This window comes from Suncus etruscus, chromosome 11, assembly GCF_024139225.1.
Source record: "Suncus etruscus isolate mSunEtr1 chromosome 11, mSunEtr1.pri.cur, whole genome shotgun sequence".
Lineage (NCBI taxonomy): Eukaryota > Metazoa > Chordata > Mammalia > Eulipotyphla > Soricidae > Suncus > Suncus etruscus.
Window position 1 is genome coordinate 7398455 of NC_064858.1, and position 21332 is coordinate 7419786.

General features: G+C 48.3%; 1 protein-coding gene and 1 pseudogene across 1 annotated transcript in view; one reads left to right on the forward strand and one right to left on the reverse strand.

The window, feature by feature from the left end:
• The window catches only part of CHD2 (chromodomain helicase DNA binding protein 2), a 76259-nt gene that overhangs the window by 49411 nt on the left and 5516 nt on the right, over positions 1 to 21332 (reverse strand). Inside the window, exons 3-8 of the mRNA XM_049783283.1 lie at positions 10900 to 11131; positions 9608 to 9694; positions 8165 to 8226; positions 6101 to 6208; positions 3944 to 4084; positions 2256 to 2389 (exon numbers count right to left, since the gene is read on the reverse strand). Coding sequence (XP_049639240.1) covers positions 2256 to 2389; positions 3944 to 4084; positions 6101 to 6208; positions 8165 to 8226; positions 9608 to 9694; positions 10900 to 11131 — 764 coding nt within the window. The remainder of the gene's footprint in view (positions 1 to 2255; positions 2390 to 3943; positions 4085 to 6100; positions 6209 to 8164; positions 8227 to 9607; positions 9695 to 10899; positions 11132 to 21332) is intronic.
• LOC126023721 (uncharacterized) lies at positions 9161 to 9260 on the forward strand (annotated as a pseudogene).

Below are 21332 nucleotides of genomic sequence, written 5' to 3' on the forward strand. Positions count from 1 at the left end.
AGCCATATACAAGGTAAATGCCCTTCCCGCTGTGCTTGGGTTTGGACAGGACGGAAATTCACAAATGACTTCATCTGACAGATTTGGGAAGCTCAAAAGGCTACCCCACGTCACCATGTTTCACTGGTTTTTCATTAACCCCTCTCCTTTCATTCATAATCCTGTACCATAATATGACTTTGTTTTCTGAGTTAGAGCAAAACAAACAAACAAAAAATACCACTAACTCTGTCAAACTGTGCTTGGACCCCAGGTTCCCTTAGATTCTACCTGTAAACTTGGCGCGTGTTTCTCCCTACATCAAAAAACAAAGGAGGTGGGGCCGGGCGGTGGCGCTAAAGGTAAGGTGCCTGCCTTGCCTGCGCTAGCCTTGGACGGACCGTGGTTCGATCCCCCGGTGTCCCATATGGTCCCCCAAGCCAGGAGCAACTTCTGAGCACATAGCCAGGAGTAACCCCTGAGCGTTACCGGGTGTGGCCCAAAAACCAAAAAAAAAAAAACAAACAAACAAACAAAAAAAAAAAACAAAGGAGGGGGGCCAGAGTGATAGCACAGCAGTAGGGTGTTTGCTTTGCAAGCAGACGATTTGGGACAGACCTGGGTTCGATCCCCAGCATCCCATATCATCCCTGAGCCCATCCAGGAGTGATTTCTGAGCGCAGAGCCAGGAGTAACCTGAGCGCCGCTGGGTGTGACCCAAAAACAAACAAACAAAAAAAGAAACAAACCAACAAACAACTAGGGGCTGCTGTGATAGCTCAGCAGGGAGAGAGTTTGTCTTGCACACAATCGCCCAGGGTTCAATACCAGGCATCACATAGCCGCCCCCCAAAACCTGCTAGTGATTTTTGACCACAGAGACAGGAGTAACTCCTGAATGCTCCCAGGTATGACCCCAAAACCAAATTTAAATAAATAATAATTTTATGGGTTTTTTTTTTCTTTTTTTCTTTTTTTTTTTTTTTTTTTTTTGGTCTTTGGGCCATACCCGCGGTGCTCAGGGGTTACTCCTGGCTGTCTGCTCAGAAATAGCTCCTGACAGGCACGGGGGACCATATGGGACACCGGGATTCGAACCAACCACCTTTGGTCCTGGATCAGCTGCTTGCAAGGCAAACCCACTGTGCTATCTCTCTGGGCCCTTTTTTTTTTTTCAATTTTTAAGGGCTTTTGGGGGGCCACACATCTTGTTTTCAGGGATTACTCCTAGTTGTGCCCAGGAATCATTCCTAGTAGGGACCATACGGGAGGTTGGAGAATCGAACCCAGACAGGCTGAGTACAAGGCAAGTGAGTGCTCTTCCCACTGTCCTATTGCTGACACCCTTAAATCATTTTAAATGTCTTTTTTGGGGAGTGGCACTCAGGAATCACTCCTGGCAGGCTTAGGGGTCCTACGGGATGCCAGGGATCAAACCCGGGTCAGTCATGTGCAAGGCAAATACCTAGCCACTGTGCCATTGCTCTTGCCCCAATTTTATTTTTTTTTTTTTTGTTTTTTTTTTTTTTTGTGGTTTTTGGGTCACACCCGGCAGTGCTCAGGGGTTATTCCTGGCTCCAGGCTCAGAAATTGCTCCTGGCAGGCACGGGGGACCATATGGGGCGCCGGGATTCGAACCAATGACCTCCTGCATGAAAGGCAAATGCCTTACCTCCATGCTATCTCTCCGGCCCCCTCTTGCCCCAATTTTAAATGTTTTAAATAACCAACTTCCCTATCATCCAAACAGAGGTTAAGACCAGTTTGCTGGTTCTGAGAAGGAAATTCAAAGGCAATTGGTTCCCTGTTAGCAAGAGCCCCTCATGTATTGCTCCTCTCTTGAAAACTAATGATCACAATATTATATGCTTTGAATATAATTCACTCACTCGCTTAATTTCAAAATCTTAACGACATCGTGAGCACATTGCTGGGTGCCTCAGCTGAGATCCCTAAAAACACTGAGATGAGAAAAATCTCCACAACAAAAATAAAAGGGGCCGGAGAAATAGCATGGAGGTAGGACATTTGCCTTGCATCAAAAGGATGGTGGTTCGAATCCCAGCATCCTATATGGTCCCCCGAGCCTGCCAGGAGAGATTTCTGAGCGCAGAGCAAAGAGTAACCCTGAGCATCACTGGGTGTGACCCCAAAACAATAAATAAATAAATAAATGCAAGCCAGGGAGTTCCCCTTGTTCTACCTACATGGACACATCTCAGAGCCAGCCCCTCCCTCCACCCAGACTTTGTTCCCTAGATTCTGTCCCCTCGTACCTCCTTTCCTTCCGATCCTGGCATCCAGGACCTTCTCGATGGTTTCACTATTATCCTGGTGTTCATCAACACCTTCCCCAGTCATTTCAATGAGGTCGTCCGAGTCGGTCTCAAAGTCATCGTCTTCCTTGTAACTATGGGAGAAACCAAGGCATGAACACATGACTCGGAAGTCCAGGCGGAAGGGACTGTAGGTCCCATCACATTCCAGGTCTCACGGGCTGTTGTCACTGACCAGCCACAGCAAAATGGACTCAAAACGTCCTTCTGCTCCCCTTACCCCCATAAATTCAGATCTTAGATCAGTGCGGGAAGGTTATCTATCTTGGGCTTCCAACTTCAATGGCTCACTTTGTGAAGTAATTTGTGTCACTAGGAGAAAATGGCTTGGAGAACATGTGTCTGTCTTCATTTTTAAGTATGAGGCATTTTTATTATGAAACCAAGAGAACTATAAAAATTAAGTTGGGAAGGACAGGGGCCAGAGTAGTGGCATCTGCCTTGCACGTGCTAACCTAGGATGGACTGCGTTCGATCACCCGGCGTCCCATATGGTCCCCCAAGCCAGGAGCGATTTCGCCAGAGTGATAGCACAGCAGTAGGGTGTTTGACCTGGGACAGACCTGGCTTCAATTCTCAGCATCCATATGATCCCCCAAGCCCACCAGAAGCGATATCTGAGTGCAGAGTCAGGAGTAACCCCTGAGAGCTGCCGGGTGCCCAAAATCCAAAAAAAAAAAAGAGAAGGAGGATGAGGAGGAAGAGGAGAAAGAGGAGGAGGAGGAGGAGAATTATTATTATTATTATTATTATTATTATTATTATTATTATTATTATTATTATTAAGCTGGGAATGGAGGAGAATGGCCATTCCATTAGGCATCAAGAAACTTCTCCATGACTGAATGCTTTGGTCCTGTGTTTTATCTTCCAGTGAGAAGGAGAAGGATATGAAATTTCAGGACATGTGTGCAGGAAACTTCAAAAATATATTTCCCGGTAACAACATCAAAGTAAAACCTTCCACCAAGGATGAAAGCAAATGCACTGTCAGTCAAAGCAGAAATAGCCCCAGTCCTGGGGGTGAGGGGTGAAATGGACAGACAGACCAGGAAGGGCAAAAACTAAGCCGGAAGGTGAATCATCGCCTCAGAATCAATTTTTTGAAATCGAAGATGAGACACTGAGGATGAGACACTGAGGTTTCCAGCGTTTGGGGTCACCAACTCTAAGAGGGACGGAGGGACAGAGGGAACAAACCCTGAACACTGGCAAGTTTTGCCCAAAAAGACAAAAAGCAACAAAGCGAACAGAAAACACCCTCTTCATCTCAATATTTATGTCTCCATGTCCCTGTCCTGTATTTCCTTTCCTGTTGTCACTTCCTGTCCTATTTGCTCAGTAAACAAACTCCTAATAATACATCCAATACACCTCAAAAGGAACTGGGTGCCTCGGGGAGCAGGCGAGAAGTGAGAAGAGAGCCCAAGCTCCGCCCTGAAAACAAAGGGGCTGCAGGAAGATGGGTTGGGGCCTCTCAACAGCAAACCTCACTGCTCATTATGCCTGTGACGACCACCCTGTTAGTTTTCCTGCCCACAAGAGGCATAGCAGAGGCTTCCTGGTGTCCTGTTCGACCCAACCACACGGCCAGGCCCCCCTAGAACAACCCACTGGTGATGACCCACCTGACATTTTTCGCGGCCCTCCGGCGAGTCTGCCTCTTGGGAGTCTCGTCATCTTCATCATCCTCGTCGGAAGACTCTGGTTTTTTTTTCTTCCCACGCTGGGTCTTTGCTGGCTTTTTCACACGGGACTTGGGCACTGGTCTGAAAAAGAAAAGGAGATGGAGCCCCAAGGTGGGGGGTGGGTTTCATCCCCCAAGAGAGCACTTCCCAGTATAGGAACGCATGCATCGGGGTGAAGTGACCGATGCTGGGGACTGACATCAAACCTGAGCCTCAAATTCACTAGAAATCCACATTTTCGGGCCCGGAGAGATAGCACAGCGGCGTTTGCCTTGCAAGCAGCCGATCCAGGACCAAAGGTGGTTGGTTCGAATCCCAGTGTCCCATATGGTCCCCTGTGCCTGCCAGGAGCTATTTCTGAGCAGACAGCCAGGAGTAACCCCTGAGCACCGCCGGGTGTGGCCCAAAAACCAAAAAAAAAAAAAAGAAATCCACATTTTCCTTTTTTTTTTTTTTTTTGGTCACACCCAGCAGCGCTCAGGGGTTACTCCTGGCTCCACGCTCAGAAATCACTCCTGGCAGGTTCGGGGGATCATATGGGATGCCGGGATTTGAACCAACGACTTTCTGCATGAAAGGCAAATGCCTTACTTCCATGCTATCTCTCCGGCCCCAAATCCACAATTTTCAACCTCAGGTGTCTACAGAAGTGGGTGCTCTGGGGCGACAGTTCTCGTCACTCTCAGAAGAGCCGACTTTAAATATAGACATTTCTCTATTGGGAGGGCAACATAAAATTTTTGGATGTTTGTGTTTATTTTGTTTGTTGTTTTGGAGCCAGCAGTGCTCAAGGATTTGGTCCTAGGGATCAATCCTGGCGGTTTTCTGGGAACTCTGTGGGGAGCAACCTGGGTTGGCTGTGTGCAAGGCAAACACCTTCCCACTATACTATGGCTCTGGCTCCTGGAGAAAAAAAAAATTTTTAATTTCTGGTTTGTTCTGTTTTCTCTCACTTGCAGGCCATGCCCAGTGGAGCTTAGGGTCACCCCATGCTCAAGGCCACAACGCAAGTGTGTATCCTAGGGGCCCATGCAGTGGGAGGACCGAACTATGGCCTCATCAAGGCAAAGCAAGTGCCCCAGTCCATAGGCCATACAGGATGATCTGAAAGATAGATCAAACTTATATCTGTAAAACTTTTCCTTCCAGGCACTAAACTTACAGATCTAAAATAACGGGACAAAAGTTACTGCACTGCAGGTATTGCTTACAGTCGCAAAATTAGAAACCTCTAATTCTATAAGCAAAATACTCTTTAGACTTTTTTATTCTTTGTGGTTTATTTTTTTTTGGGGGGGGTCACACCAGTACTCCTGGCTCTACCCTCAGAAATCGCTCCTGGCAGGCACAGGGGACCATATGGGATGCTGGAATTCGAACCACTCTCTGTCCTAGGTTGGCTGAGTGCAAGGCAAATGTCCTACCACTGTGCTATCTCTCCGGCCCCCAGGAGTGATCTTGAGCACAGAGTCTGAAAGAACCCCTGAGCACTGCTGGCTGAGACCCAAAAAACAAAACAAATTACAGAGAAGAAATAACAGCCTTTATCTCCTATTCAATTTGCAATCGAACGAATTTTCTGCTTACAAAGTCACTGAGATGACAGGGAGGAAACGAGGAAGAAGTTCATATCCAGGGGCCAGAAAATGGTGCAAACGATACGGCATTTGCCTGGCACACACTGACCTAGGTGAATCGTGACTCGATCCCCCAGCATCCCATATGGTCCCCCAAGCCAGGAGCAATTTCTGAGCACATAGGAGTAACCTCTGAGCGTCACTAGGTGTGGCCCAAATACCAAAAAAAAAAAAAGTTCATGTCCAACCGATGGTACAGACTCTACTCCCTCACTGGTCACACAGGTACCACACAGGGCACCTCTCTGGAAATCGGAGGACAAAGGGACCTGTGTCTTTATACCCTGGGTATAAACATTCCCAGCGCTCGGCAGTGAATCCACTCCATCTGTGTCTCAGCAGCCTGCTCACCCCAAAGTGCTCATGCGGAAAACTGGCCGTGGATGCTCAGACCCCATAATGTCCTGTGTCACACACACCCCACTGGGGCCCTGCAGAGCTGCACAAGACAAAGCCTCACCTTCGGGGGACAGGCCTACGGGCCTTCACTTTCTTCTGCTCGGGCTCACTCTCAGCGCTGGAACCTGCGTCCTGCTCGTCTTCTGACGGCTCCTGCTTCCACTTCTCTCTGAGGGCAAAGGCACAGCAAACTCTTTTAGTTTTGTTTTGTTGTCTTAGTTTTTCTCCTAGATTTTATTTTTTAACTTTATTTATTTTTACTGATTGATTGATTGATTGATTGATTGGCTCTTGGGAACACCCAGTAGCGCTCAGGGGATACTCCTGGCTCTGCACTCAGAAATTGACCCTGTCAGGCTTGAGGGACCCTACTGGATGCCGGAATTGAACCAGGTCCTTCCTGTGTCAGCTGCATGCAAGGCAAACGCCCTACCACTGTGCTGTCTCTCCGGCCCCTCCTAGAAGATTTTAAGTGTGATCCCTGGCATCCCATATAGTCCACCCATCACCACCAGGAGTAATTCCTAATAAGCCCTAAGCACCGCTGGGCATGTCCCAAAACCAAAAACAAAGAATGATATAAAATTGCTTAAGTGGGGCCGGCGAGGTGGCGCTAGAGGTAAGGTATCTCTGTCTTGCAAGCGCTAGCCAAGGAAAGATCGCGTCCGCGGTTCAATCCCCCGGCGTCCCATATGGTCCCCCCAAGCCAGGGGCAATTTCTGAGCTCTTAGCCAGGAGTAACCCCTGAGCATCAAACGGGTGTGGCCCGAAAAACCAAAAAAATAAAAATAAAAATAATAAAATTGCTTAAGCCTGAAGATGCTGACAAGGCAATTTCTGACCCGACCAAAAAGCAAAACCAAATAGCAGAAGATGCACATCTTCAATGTCATGGTCAAAAAAAAAATAACCTATGCAGGCCGAAGCAATAGGACAGCAGGTAGGGGTATTTGCCTTGCGTGCTGTCGACAAACCCCAGCATTCCATGTAGTCCCTGAGTCTGTCAAGAGTAAATTCTGAGCACAGAGTCAAAAGTAATCACTTAGTGCCACCAAGTATGGCCCAAAAACAAAATAAAAAAATAAGCCTGGCTCCATGTAAGTCCTCCAGTATCTGCCTCCATCATGAACTATAAATACTGGTGACTTTTTGAGTTCCTCTCCATTAACCAAGTTCAAAAGGTTCCAGAAACTATTGACATTCTGTATTATGGAGAAAACTTTAGTCAAAACTCTCCTCTAGAGGCCGGAGAGATAGCATGGAGGTAGGATGTCTGCCTTGCATGCAGAAGGATGGTGGTTCGAATCCTGGCATCCCATAGGGTCCCCCAAGCCTGCCAGGAGCAATTTCTGAGCGTAGAGCCAGGAGGAACCCCTGAGCGCTACCAGATGTGACCCAAAAACAAAAGCAAAAAAATAATAACTTTTCTCTAAAGGGCCAAGTGAGAGCACAGCAGTAGGACATTTGCCTTTCGCACAGCCAACCCAGCATGGACCCGGGTTCTATCCCTGACATCTCATAAGATCCCCCGAGCCTACCAGGAGTGATTTTTTGTTTATTTGTTTGTGTTTGGGTCACACCCGGCAGCGCTCAGGAGTTACTCTTGGCTGTGCTCAGAATTTGAAACCTGGTAGGCTCGGGGGACCATATGGGATGGTGGGATTCGAAACGGGGTCCATTCTGTGTTGGCCATGTGCAAAGCAAATGCCTTACCATTGTGCTATTGCTTCAGTCCTATACTCGAGCGATTTCTAAGTGCAGAGCCAGAAGTAACCCCTGAATGCCACCAGGTGTGGCCCAAAAACAAGAACAAAAAAACCCTCCTCTATTCTGACTGAGTATTCCCAATGACAAGACTGAAGGTGTTAACACAGAGCAGCAGGTCAGGATTTCTCAAATTTAAGCATAAATCAGAACTGCCTAAAAGACTAAAAATAGGGGGTCAGAGTGAGAATACAGTGGGTAAGGCACTTGCCTTGGCATCCCTGAAGGTCCCGAGCAAAGTCAGTCAGAAGTAACTCTTGAGTGCAGAGCCAAGAGTAAGCCTTAAGAACCACCAGGTGTGGTTATCCCCAAAACAAAAACAAAGCAGAGACCACCAGCCAGTAATTTTCCCAAGACTTACTGTTTTTTCAGCTGCCTCTGGCCTCTTCCTTTGGGACTCCCACTGTCGGACCCGCTACTCGCCTTCAGTGCATGAGGGAGGAGAAAAGACCAGACTTTAGTGCACAGTTTGAAGGGACGATACTGTCTCCTGCTTCAAATCTGAGGCACAGCCCACACCAACTGGCATTATTCTGCACAAATTCTGAGACAGAAAAGGGGCGGCGTACCAGCTGGGGGGAGAGGAGCGAGCCCCAGCTCAGAAACAAGGGGCTGTCTGTTCAGAAGAGCCATAGCTAACCTTAAGAACACTCTCCCAGGAGAGGCCTGTCCAGGGATGTTCTCAGCATCAAGAAGTGCTCTGAGGGGTTAGAGCAAAAGCACAGCAGAAGGGCGTAGCCTTACACTCAGCCAGCCCAAGTTCGATCCCCAGCATCCCTTATGGTCCCCGAGCCTGCCAGGAAGGATTTCTGAGTGCAGAACCATAAGTGCAGAACCCTTGAGCATGCCAGGTGTGGACCAAAATCTAAAAATAGTTAATAAAATTAAAAAAAAAATAGACTACATTATTCAGTAGTCTGATAGTAGTCAGATAGCACAACAGAGAGGGTGTTGATCTTGCATATGGCCGACCCAATTCCATCCCCAACATCTCATATGGTACCCTGGGCACAGCCAGGAATCACCCTAAGTGCAGAGTCAGGAGTAATCCCTGAGCACTTCCGGGTATGGACACCCCCCTCAAGCAAACAAACAAAAAAATATTCATCAAGTGAAGTAAAAGTTCTCCTTTAGGGTGTTTGTCTAAAATGACCTCCGTTATGGTACTTGGATTTCCAAAAAGAGCAATTCAGGTGTGGAATTCTATATGTAGAAACTTGAAATTTCGGAAATTAAACTGCTAATACAACCAATCAACTTCCCTCTGAGCAACTTAAAAGTGCAAAACCCAAAATGAGGTGCTCTGTGGTCTGAACCACACTGCTGATTTACCAATCAAACACGATCATGATCACAATCGCTTCGGCAGCACAAGTACTAAAACTGGAACGATACCGAGAAGATTAGCACGGCCCCTTCGCAAAGATGCGCAAATTCGTGAAGCGTCCCATATTTAAAAAGAAAACAACACGATCACGCAGGGCCGAAGTAACACACAGCAGGGAGGGCTTTTGCCTTGCATGCATCCAAGCCAGGTTTGATCCCAGCATCCATATGGTCTCTCAAGACTGCCAAGAGTGATTTCTGAGTATGGAGCCAGGAGTAACCCCTGAGCATCACGGGGTGTGGTCTGAAAAGAACAGGTCATACCCTCTGCCATCTCAGGTGATAAGACATATAGCAATATCAGGGATGTCTCATGCCTGAAGTTTGTATGTCTCTTTTCCATTGGAACATGTACCAGCTCCAGGCTGGATGATGTGAAGACAAGGTATTTCCATGTAGATCCATTTTCTTCTCTTACCTCCTCCTTAATGTTAAATCGTGACGGCTCTTGTCGGCTTCGGTTGGACCGCCGGACCCCGTACACGTCAGGATACTCTTCCCACATCTGCAAAATGGCAAGATCATACCTGGAATTCTGGTTTGTGGCCCCCACTTCAGACTTTACTATTAGCTATTTTAAAAAGAATTCAAAGGGCCGAACTTAAAGAATTCTAGGAACCCTCATATGGTGCCCCTGAGCCCCACCAGATATAACCCTGAGCACTGTTAAGTGTGGCCTAAAAACCAAAAACTACAATAAAGACTTCAAGTCATCAAAGTGATTAGTTTCGTTTTTGTGATTTGTGGGTTTTGGGGGGTTTTTTGTTTGTTTTAGTTTTGGTTTTGGTTTTTGGGCCGCACCCAATGACTGAGGGGTTGCTCCTGGCTATGTGCTCAGAAATTGCTCCTGGCTTGGGGGACCAGATGGGAGATCAAACCTAGGATCCATCCTAGTTTAGCGCATGCAAAGCAAACACCCTGTCGCTTGTGCCACCACTCTGGCCCGATTTGTGTGGGTTTTTCTTTTGTTTTGTTTCGTCTTTTTGCTTTTGAGTCACACCCAGCAGCGCTCAGGGGTTACAATTGGCTCTACGCTCAGAAATCGCTCCTGGCAGGCTGGGGGACCACATGGGATGCCGGGATTAGAATCACCTTCCTGCATGCAAGGCAAACGTCCTACCTCCATGCTATCTCTCCAGCCCCCCGATTTGTGTTTCTTAATTTTGTTTTATTCTTGGGCCATATCCAGCAGTGTCAGGTTACTCCTGGCTCTGTATTCAGAAATCACTCCTGGCAGTGCTCAGGGAACCCTATGGCTATGGGATGCCGGGGATCAAACTAAGCCAGTCAGCCGCATGCAAGGCAAAACACCCTCCCCACTGTGCTCTCTCTTGGGCCACATTAACCACCTCTTTTTTGGGGTGGGAGGTTTGGATTTAGGGTATTTGGGCCAAACCCAGCCTTGTTCGAATTACTCCCGGCTCTGCGCTCAAAAATCGCTCCTGGCAGACTCAGGGGACCATATGGGATGCCAAGAAAGGAACCTGGGTTTGTCCCAGACCGGCTGCATGCAAGGCAAACACCCTACTTTTGTGCTATTGCTCCAGCCCCAACTACCTCTTTTTAAACCCCCAAACCAAATGGATCCCCTTTGTCTACCTGTCCTCCCATCTGCCCTACAGTCCCACGCTTGGCCCCGTGCTCCACATCAGGGCAGCTGCCAGCCGGGCCATAGACAGACACACAAGTAAGTCCCTGGCACGGCCGTACCTTCTTCACATCGGCGATCCGCTCCTTCTTCGAGGTGGGCTTCTCTTTGGCTTCGGGGAGAGCCGGCTGCGACTTGGAGCCCGCAGACTCACTCTCAGATTCCGACGGACTCTCGGAAGACTCGGAGCTGCTGTTGGAGTCGCTGCAGTGGCCACTGGCTGCATCGCTGCCCGCCTCGCTCTCCGAGGGGCTCCCCGAATCTGAGCCCGATGCCTCCTCTGAGGCCGAGTGGCTTCGTTTATAAAAAGGCAAAAATTATACCAAGATTAGAAGTGAACAAAAAAATAAAATAAAGGCCGAAGTGATAGCACAGCGGTAGGGTGTTTGCCTTGCATGCAGCCAACCCAGGACAGACCTAGGTTCGATCCCTGGCATCCCATATGGTCCCCCAAGCCAGGAGCAATTTCTGAGCACAGAGCCAGAAGTAACCCGCGTCGCCAGGTGTGACCCAAAAACCAAATTAAAAATAATAATAAAATAAAAACAAAGACACTGAACAACTGCTACATTTGTTGTCTGTTTGTATGGGGACCACACTCAGCGATTACCAGGGGTTATTTGTGACTCTTAGTCCTGGCAGGCTTAAGGGGACCCCATGGATACAGGAAACCAAACCTAGGCCTGTTGCATGCAAGGCTGTGCCCTTTGATCTCTTTCCTCTCCTCTCCCCTCCCCTCTCCTTCCCTCTCCCCCTCCAAAAAAAAAGAATATCCTTGAGGTAAAATACCAGCAGAAAGTGAATTGTGTCATTCAAGGTACCAGAGTGAAGGCTATAACGAGAACATAGCGTTTGCCTTGCAAGCAGCCGATCCAGGACCTAAGGTGGTTGGTTCAAATCCCGGTGTCCCATGTGGTCCCCCGTGCCTGCCAGGAGCTATTTCTGAGCAGACAGCCAGGAGTAACCTCTGAGCACCGCCGGGTGTGGCCCAAAAACCAAAAAAAAAAAAAAAAAAAAGAAAGAAACAAACAAAACAGATTTCAAAGGGTTCAATACCCTGGGTTACCCTCACATTTTTACAGTCACCACACCCCTCATAGTGCAGTGTGCTGAGCAGAGGAGGCCACACACCAATGACTGCGCCTGACCAGGTCTTGCACAAGTGGGGACATTACTGCGTCCTCCACTCCAAGGGCCGATTGAAAAGTCTGACTCCATTAAGTGTTAGGTGTTCGGTGTCATCCTGGAGACAATATCAATCTGTCCCCCTGCCAAAAGAAAAACTCCCCATGGTTCAGTTCTTTGGTTTGGGGCAACACCCAGCAGTGATCAGGAGTGACTCCTGGCTTTGCACTCAGAAACCACTCTTGGTGGTACTCAGGGGACCTTATGGGATGCTGAGGATCGAGCTTGGGTTGGCTACGTGCGAGGCAAGTGCCCTTCCCGCTGTCTTATCGCTCAGTCCTAGCATGAATCTTCTTAATGTTTATTCATTTGATTACAACATCTCGATGACGGAAGTGTAAAATTGGACTTCCTTTCCCAGAGGAAAAAAAAGCTCGTAACAAACATTAATTCTCCAGTTGTGAGTCAGACTTAAGGAGTCCTTTAAAAGCCCTTTTTGGGGGCCAGAGTGATAGCATAGTGGTAGGGCATTTGCCTTGTACGGTGCCAACCCAGGATGAACCTGGATTCGATCCCCTGTCATCCCACAAGGTCCCCAAGACTGCCAGGAGCAATTTCTGAGTGCAGAGCAAGGAGTAACCCCAAAACCAAAAAAATTTTTTAAAAAATAATTTAAATATAAAAGCCCTTTTTAAGCAGGCAGAGTGAGGTAATGTTAGGATCTAAAATTCAATTTAAAATTAATTGTAAAAAATAAATAAAATTAATTGTAACCTGGCTTTGCTGTGAACCTAAGTGCATCCATGACAGGCTCAAGTTTTAAGGAACAGTAAGAGTTTCAGAAACACGTACCAAAACAATTAGATAAACTAGCAACACTTGGGGACCTGTGGGCAGACAAGGCCACGGACACCCAGTGGGTGCCCAAGCCCCTCCTCTATTACTTCAACTGACAGACCCCAAAGCCCAAAGTCCTAAAACCCTCAATATTCCACTCTATATATCCAGCCAAAAAGGAAACACCCTGGATAACAGCCAAACAACTTAAAGCCTAACTGTAAAGGTCTGAAGCCCCTGTAACCCTTTAAAGGAGCCTGAGAGTTCAGGAAGGGGTCATTGCCTCAGAGGGGCGACTCCACCATGCTGTTAAATAAATTCCTGGGCCTTATTGCAATGCTGTTGGTCTCCTTGGTGGTCTTTGTGGGATGGATTCCGAATTTGGGGCTTCCAGTAATAAGGGGCACATACATGATCTCCAACAAATTCAGAGAGAAAAGGCAATTCTTCCATCCCGGCCATATCCCCGGACGCCACCAGAGGGCAGCACAAGCCTCGCTGGAAGGAGCTCGGTGGCTCCAGGGCTGCCATTTCAGCCCTTATGGAAAGTTTTTTCCTCCTTTCACAAAATGGCTGCACAAGCTAGCAGAACCCATTTTGTTGTTTGGGGTTGGGTTGGGTTGATTGTTGGTGGTGATGCTGGTGGTGGTGACAGCAAACTCCGCCCCAAAGCCCAATCTGTCACAAATCTCCCAGACACCTCTAATGTTGTTTCCAGACCAAGTTTTGAAACAGCAGAAAATGCAACCGTGGGCCCAGAGAGATAGCACAGCGGCGTTTGCCTTGCAAGCAGCCGATCCAGGACCAAAGGTGGTTGGTTCAAATCCCGGTGTCCCATATGGTCCCCCGTGCCTGCCAGGATCGATTTCTGAGCATAGAGCCAGGAGTAACCCCTGAGCATCGCCGGGTGTGGCCCAAAAACCAAAAAAAAAAGAGAGAGAAAATGCAACCGTTCATGAAGGGGGCACTAGAGGATTGGTCAGACATTCGACAAGAATTTCTCTTGTCAGGTGGGCACATGATCCTAGAGTTAGTGTGTGTCGTGTGTCGTGTGTGTGTGTGTGTGTGTGTGTGTGTGTGTGTGTGTTTTGTCTTTTTGAGGCTGGGGGTCTGGACCTCACTGGTAGTTCAGTGCTTGGTTGCGGCCTACTCCCAACTCATTCCTCCAAGATGCTCCCAGGAGTGCTGGAGGAATTGTGCAGTGCTAGGGCTCAGTTCTCGGGGCTTGGCCACTCTTCCACTGTCATGTGTCCGGAGTGTGTGAGGCTTCAAGCTCTGCCAACTGCCCAACCACCCACTTTCTTTCTTGTTGAGGTGGACCACACCCAGGTTCCATGCCATGACCTGCCACTGTGCCCTACAAGAGCCCTTAGTTCCTATGGGGATGGTGAAGTGCAAACGTGGTGCAAAACCCCAACTATCTGTCCCCCCAGTCAAAAGGCCCTGGGGCAGAGTCCTGGGAAGGTTGAGCAAGGATCAGGCATCTCTTGGGAGGAGGTCAGGTGTGGACAAAGAAATGCCTATAAAGAACTAAAGAGGAAAGTAGCTTTTATTCCCCCATCCAAGCAAGTGCAAGAAACGCCTTCTGCCAACACTCCCAAAGTGGCTCTTAGGGGGCCCAGAGAGATAGCACAGCGGTAGGATGTTTGCCTTATACGCTGCTGACCCAGGATGGACGGTGGTTCAATTCCCAGCATCCATATAAACCCCTGAGGCTGCCAGGAGTGATTTCTGAGGGCAAGGAGAACCCCTGAGCACCGCCAGGTGTGGCCCAAAAAAACAAACAAAAAAAAAAAGTGGCTTACTTATTAACTCCACTGCCCTGAAGTCTTGTTCCTGCTCCAACCAGGCCTAGCTCTCAAACCTACCCCAGGATTAAACTCCAAGAAAGGTGTGGGACTTTTGTTAGGTTAGAGTCTAACCATTAGACCTTATTTTACCTAAAACAAAGATCTGGTTCCTTTGTATGTTTGTTAACAACTTGGATTTAGCCCAAAACAGATTGTCTTGCTTGCAAACCTGGGTGGGACTGGCTCAGGACAGCCTGGGCTATCTGTCCTTACTGCCCCACCTAGGGATGGTCTCTGTACGCAATAAAAAAGGCATTTCTAGCAGGCAGCTTAGTGGAGATATCAGGTAGAAAACTGCTAGACTACACGTGTTTCACATTGAGCCTGATTTGGATTATTTCATGCTTGGCCCTGATTCAGACTTGTTCAGCTGGGTTTGGAGATAAGGGGTGATTTTACAGGACTTGTTTACTGAATGATGATCTTAAAAAAAATCAGGATGCAGGGGCCGGAGAGATAGCTTGGAGGTAAGGTGTTTGCCTTACATGCAGAAGGACGGTGGTTCGAACCCCGGCATCCCATATGGTCCCCGAGCCTGCCAGGAGTAATTTCTGAGCGTAGAGCCAGGAGTAACCCCTGAGCACTGCTGGGTGTGACCCAAAAACCAAAAAAAAAAAAAATCAGGATGCAAAGGCAATGAGGGAAACACCTGAGCAGTGCAGGGAAGCAACGTAATCAAAACATCAGCTGCCAGAGCAAAAGGCCCAAGTAAACATGGCAAACTAGAACACAAGAACACATCTGATGGGCCGAAGAGATAGCATCGCAGTAGGGCGTTTTGCCTTGCACGCAGCTGATTCATGACGAACGGTGGTTCAAATCCCCGCATCCCATATGGTCCCCCAAGCCTGCCAGGACTGATTTCTGAACACAGAGCCAGGAGTAACCCTTGAGCACCGCCAAGTGAAACCCAAAAACCAAAAACCAAAACCAAAACCAAAAACAAAATGCATCTGAGTATTTGAGTGCACAGGGACAATGTTTGCCCTTTACATACATACATACATACATACATACATACATACATACATACATACATACATACATACATACACACACACACTAGCCATCAGTGGGGTCCACAGGGACAATGTTTGCCCTTTACACACACACACACACACACACACACACACACACACACACACACACAAGCCATCAGTGGGGTCCCAGCTAGGGATGGTAAATCTGGCTCTGGGCAGCACCATCACCCCACTATTACCCCACATCACACCATCACTTTAGGTTTCTGGCCAAGGTACAGCTTGAAACTTCTCTGTGTCTGTACTTGGATTATTTCTCGACTGCCTCACAAGATGTAGAAGGGACCCTAGAGCTGGTCAGCTAAACTCAGGGTCCCCTTTCACCATCTAGTCAGTGAGTCTATGTTCTCTACAAAAAGGTCATTGGAGCAATACTGTAACTTGTCTTACAAATGGCCGGCCTGGGTTCAATCCCCAACATCCCACTGGTCCCCTAAGCACTAGTAGTTCCAGAGCATTGAGCCATGAGTAAGCCATGGGCATCACTAGGTGTGGCCCAAACACAAGAACAGCAATAATAATAATGTGGCTTGTAATGCCTCTGTGCAACAATAATGATGACTTGCCTGCCTGATTCTGAAGAGCCACTCCAGTGACCATGCTCAGAGTTGGGGCCTGACCAAAACCCACAGGCGCTGTATGCTCGAAAGCCCACTCAGTCTTCTGCTCCCTGTTTCTCTCTCCCAATCATCCTCCAAGCACACAGGAGCTTAGGGGCCAGAGCAATAGGACAGTAAACACAGCCCTGGTTTGATCCCCAGCATCCCATGTGGTCCCCTGAGCCTGATAAGCTTGCTTTTTGGGTCACACCCTGTGACGCTCAGGGTTTACTCCTGGCTCTGCCCTCAGAAATCACTCCTGGCAGGCTTGGGGGACCATATGGGACGCTGGAGATGGAACCAAGGTCTGTCCTAGATCAGCCACTTGCAATGCAAACGCCCTACCTCTGTGAGCCAGGTATAATCCCTTAGCAGTGTCGGGTGTGGGCCCCCCACCCAAAAAAAAAAGCAGTATGTGGAAACTGATTCTCCTCATTTAATCCTGGAAATAACCCACACAGGAGGCCACAGTGGGAAAGCTACTTATCTTTAAAGTGTGAGGGAGGGAGCCCCGAGGGATAGCACAGCAGTAGGGCAGGGCATTTGCCTTGCAAGTGGCAGATCAGCCCGGGTTAGATCCCCGGCATCCCATGTGGTTCCCTAAGCCTGCCAAGTGTGATTTCTGAGCAGAGCCAGGTGTGGCCCAAAAACAAAAACAAAACTAATTAAACCCAACTAACTGGAAGTGCAGAAAGATACTCACCTTAGATTTCTGCTGCTACAGCTCAAGAGAAAGGGCTGGGAGAGGGGTGCTCTGTAGGGGGCTGATAACACTGGGGCTTTAAAAGGAGGTGGAGACTAGCAATTCTGCTACCCTAAGCCCCTTCTTCAGTGAATGTGCAGCTACAATCCTTACACTGTAACAAGGGGACAATTCTGCTACCCTAACCTCCTTACCTACATCATGTACCCCAGGAGAGGCATTCCCAGTAAAAGTTGGCTGGTATAGTTTTCCTTGATAAAGGGACAAATAATAACTTAATAGAATAACTGGGGTAGGGGACACTACTTGGGGGTGTATGCCTCATGTTTGTTCACATAATATTTCCGGAGATTGGAGCCATACAATCCCTTGCATCTGATAGTCCTATAAGTAAGTCCCATGAAAATTTCTTTTTTTTTTTTTGGTTTTTGGGCCACACCCGGTAACGCTCAGGGGTTACTCCTGGCTATGCGCTCAGAAGTTGCTCCTGGCTTGGGGGACCATATGGGACGCCGGGGGATCGAACCGCGGTCCGTCTAAGGCTAGCGCAGGCAAGGCAGGCACCTTACCTCTAGTGCCACCGCCCGGCCCCCCATGAAAATTTCTAAACACAAAACCAAGAATGATCTCCACGAACAACTGGATGTGGTCACAACCACCCCCCAAAGAAGATTTCAGGCAGAAAAGATATTGGAGATGGGGAGGGGGAGAGAATTAAGACTTTTATTTTGGTTTGTTTTTGTTTTTTGGGCACACCTAATGGCACTCTAAGGGTCACTTTGACTTTGCAGGCAGGCTCCGCCAAGCCCAGGTCAACTGCATACAAGGCAAAAATGTCCAACCCACTGTGTTATCACTCTGGCCCCCAACTAAGGCATTTTCTTTGTGACCAATGACCCTGGTTCAACCTCGGGCAAGCACTGTCAGAAGTGATCCCTGAGCACAGAGTAAGGCGTAATCCTAAATAGCACTGCTGATGTGGCCCAGACTCTCCCATCCACCCATAAGAGGGAAAAGATTTCTAGACGAAGAGATTTTACAACACTTGTTTGTTTGTTTGTGAAAAGGGTGTGGCTGGCCTATCCCCTTAGAGAAGGAAATTTTCCATGGAATGTAACTGAAATCAGAGTGAATTCCGGAATCTGAGCTCTGGCAGGAATCTTGAAAAGTTTTAGCAAGACCCACAAGATTGAAAAACCATAAAGCCAGAACCTTCCAGTGAGAGGAAATAATCACTGGCAAGCTTTTTTCTTTTCTGGAGAAGGGGATGAGGTGCCCAACAGTCCACGATACCCCCAAATCCCCCTAACCCTGCCCTTGTCTCTGACAAGACAGGCCCACAGAGCAGCTGCTCCAGCCCCAGGGCTTCTCACTGATGGCCTTTTGGGTGTTAAGGGAAAAGGCCAGTTAGAATCTGCAAGGCCCAGAAGGCGAAATTCCTCCTACCCCACCAGGCCTTTGACCTACCTTCTCACCCAGCTCTTGGACTTTCAAACTTACCAGAGAAAGCTAAAAAGGAACTGGAGAAAACTGGACGGTGATGTGCCACAGTTAGCAACTTGGGCAAAGGGCAGAAGGGCTGAAAACCCCAGAGACACACAGTCTTGGAATATGCAGGAAGCCTTTGCAAGTACTATGCGAAGGTCTGGGCTAAATGTGGATGGTTTTGTTTGGTTTGGTTTGGTTTTTGGGTTACACCCAGCATCGCCCAGGGGTTACTCCTGGCTCTGCGCTCAGAAATCGCTCCTGGCAGGTTTGGGGGACCAAATGGGATGCCGGGGTTCGAACCACCGTCCTTCTGCATGCAAGGCAAATGCCCTACCGCTGTGCTATTTCTCCAGCCACTAAATGTGAATGTTTTAAGTCATTACAGTCTGATAATAGAGTCCAAAAAGAACACCCTCATTAATTCAAAAACCAAAAAAGCAAGGAGTGGGTAATGGAAACCAAAAATCCCCCCCCCAAATAGAAGATCTAGAGGACAGATGAGGGGGAACAGGGAGGTCACTTGAGGGGACCAGGTGGGGGGGAGGGCCTGCAGGCATATTTGCTCACTAGTTCTGCACCTGGAGACTCGGGTTCCCTCCTAGAGTGGAAAAGGATAAAAGGACAGGGACAACAGGCTAATGGGGCTGCAGGAGGTAAGCAAGAGCCCGCTCATTTGCAAGACACAGAGGCAACTAGGTAGGGGAAGGAGTGAAGGAGAGGAGAGGAAAACGGGGAGAAGGAGGAAGGGAGGGACAGTGAGATCTATGCTCCCTTCAAAAGTCTGGCTTTCTCAGAATAAAACAAGATTCTAAGAAAAAGTTTGCTTATAAAGCAGCCTGCAAAGTTGGAACTGACAAAGTGGAGCATGCCTCCTAAAAACCCTTTTCAGGGGCTGGCGAGGTGGCGCTAGAGGTAAGGCGTCTGCCTTGCAAGCGCTAGCCAAGGAAAAATCGCAACCGTGGTTTGAGCCCCCGGTGTCCCATATGGTCCCCCCAAGCCAGGGGCAATTTCTGAGCGCTTAGCCAGGAGTAACCCCTGAGCATCAAATGGGTGTGGCCCAAAAAACCAAAAACAAAAAACAATAACAACAAAAACCTTTCAATAAGACTCCTTCAAGGCTGCCTAGAGGCAGGGACCCCAGACCTCAGTCAAGGGTCCAAGAAACAGAAATGAGGCTGCCAGAACCAAGCACTGGCCAGGAACATCTGAGTAGGGGAGAGCCTCTGCCCTTCAGCACCTGAAGCTGTTCCCAGTATTCTAACAACCCAGAATGAATGGCCCAGGTTTGAGAAGCACTTCCAGCTCTGAGTCTCCAGGGTTCCAGGCTCAGCTCCAACCATAAAGCCAGGCACCCTAAAAAAAGAAAACCAATCCCAACTTAAAGCAGATAACACAATTTTCCTTCAGGGGGTTCAGGGCTCCCCAAGAGAAGAACTTCAATTGTCTTACCATGAACTCGTCCAGAGCCCTGGAAGCAAACAAGAAAGAGGCTCAGTAGAGCCTGTTTGGAAGTGAGGACCAAGGAGGACTTGGCTAAGTAGTTTCCACTCTCAAAAACTAACCTGCACCCCTCCCTAACCCCAGTATTCATGAACTCAGCCAGGCTCAGGCACCAGAGGGATAGCACATGGGAACTCTGGGTCAATTGCCAACTCTCTGGGTCAATTCCCAGCATCTCTGAGGGAACCCCAACTTGCAATGGGTGATTTCTGAGCACAGCACCGAGAAACCCCTGAACACTGCCAGGTGTGGCTCCAAACCCACCCAGCCACACACCCCCCCCCCCAAAAAAAAAAACCCGTAGGATCCCAGGGCCCCAGATTTGCCCTATAGGGAGGTGGTTTCTTCTGGATAAGAAACAGAACACAGGCCACTGGACCCCGGGAGGCGAGCTGCTCTTCCCACTGACTGACAATGCCTGGTCCTAAACCAGAAGTACTGGGGCAACATCCACCAGGCTTTTCAGAGATGAACCCCAAAGAGAACCTCTGGTGAAAAGCCCCACACCTTAACTTGATCCATGAGCTAAAGAGCAATTCCAGGCTCCAAAGTGTCTGCGAATGTGAAAGTCCTCACTCTGACACACACATTTTGAGAAAGGCAAGAATGAAACATGCAGCCAGGGGGTAGGAAGCAGCTGCTATAGGTCCAAACCAGCTCCTTGGCTCCTTCGGGAATTTTCTGGCAGAAATGAGGCCTCCGGCAACAATTCCCAAAGAAGCAGTTAAGAGAATCTCTCTCTGAAAAGTAACAGAAACTCTTGCAGGAAACAAGAGTTTAAGAGAATCTCTCTCTGAAAGTAACAGAACTCTTGCAGGAAACAAATTGTTGGAATTTTCCCACAGATAGAAACTCTTGCAGGAAACAAGAGTTTAAGAGAATCTCTCTCTGAAAGTAACAGAACTCTTGCAGGAAACAAGAGTTTAAGAGAATCTCTCTCTGAAGTAACAGAACTCTTACAGGAAACAAATTGTTGGAATTTTCCCACAGATAGCAGCTGGCAGCAGCCTTTCCAGTTCCCAAGTCAGGTGCCCCATTAGAAGTTGAAAACTCCTGGTAATGACCTGGCTCTAAAACCACCCCCAAAGGGGCGAGAGAGCCACTAGATAAGGCAGGGCACTCTGCTTGACACACCTCCGACCCGGGTTCGAGCCTGATGTACGGCCTCTATGTGGCCCCTGAGCAATGAGCTCAGAGCCAGGAAGGTAACCTAAATGAGTATTTCTCAATTAGACTAAATTAAACTACAAGAATTTTTCTAGGGTCAACAGCATTCTAGAATTAACTTATATGCACAGATATGATTTTTTTTTTTAATTATAGTGGGTCAGAGAGAGTTTGTAGGGTTCTTGC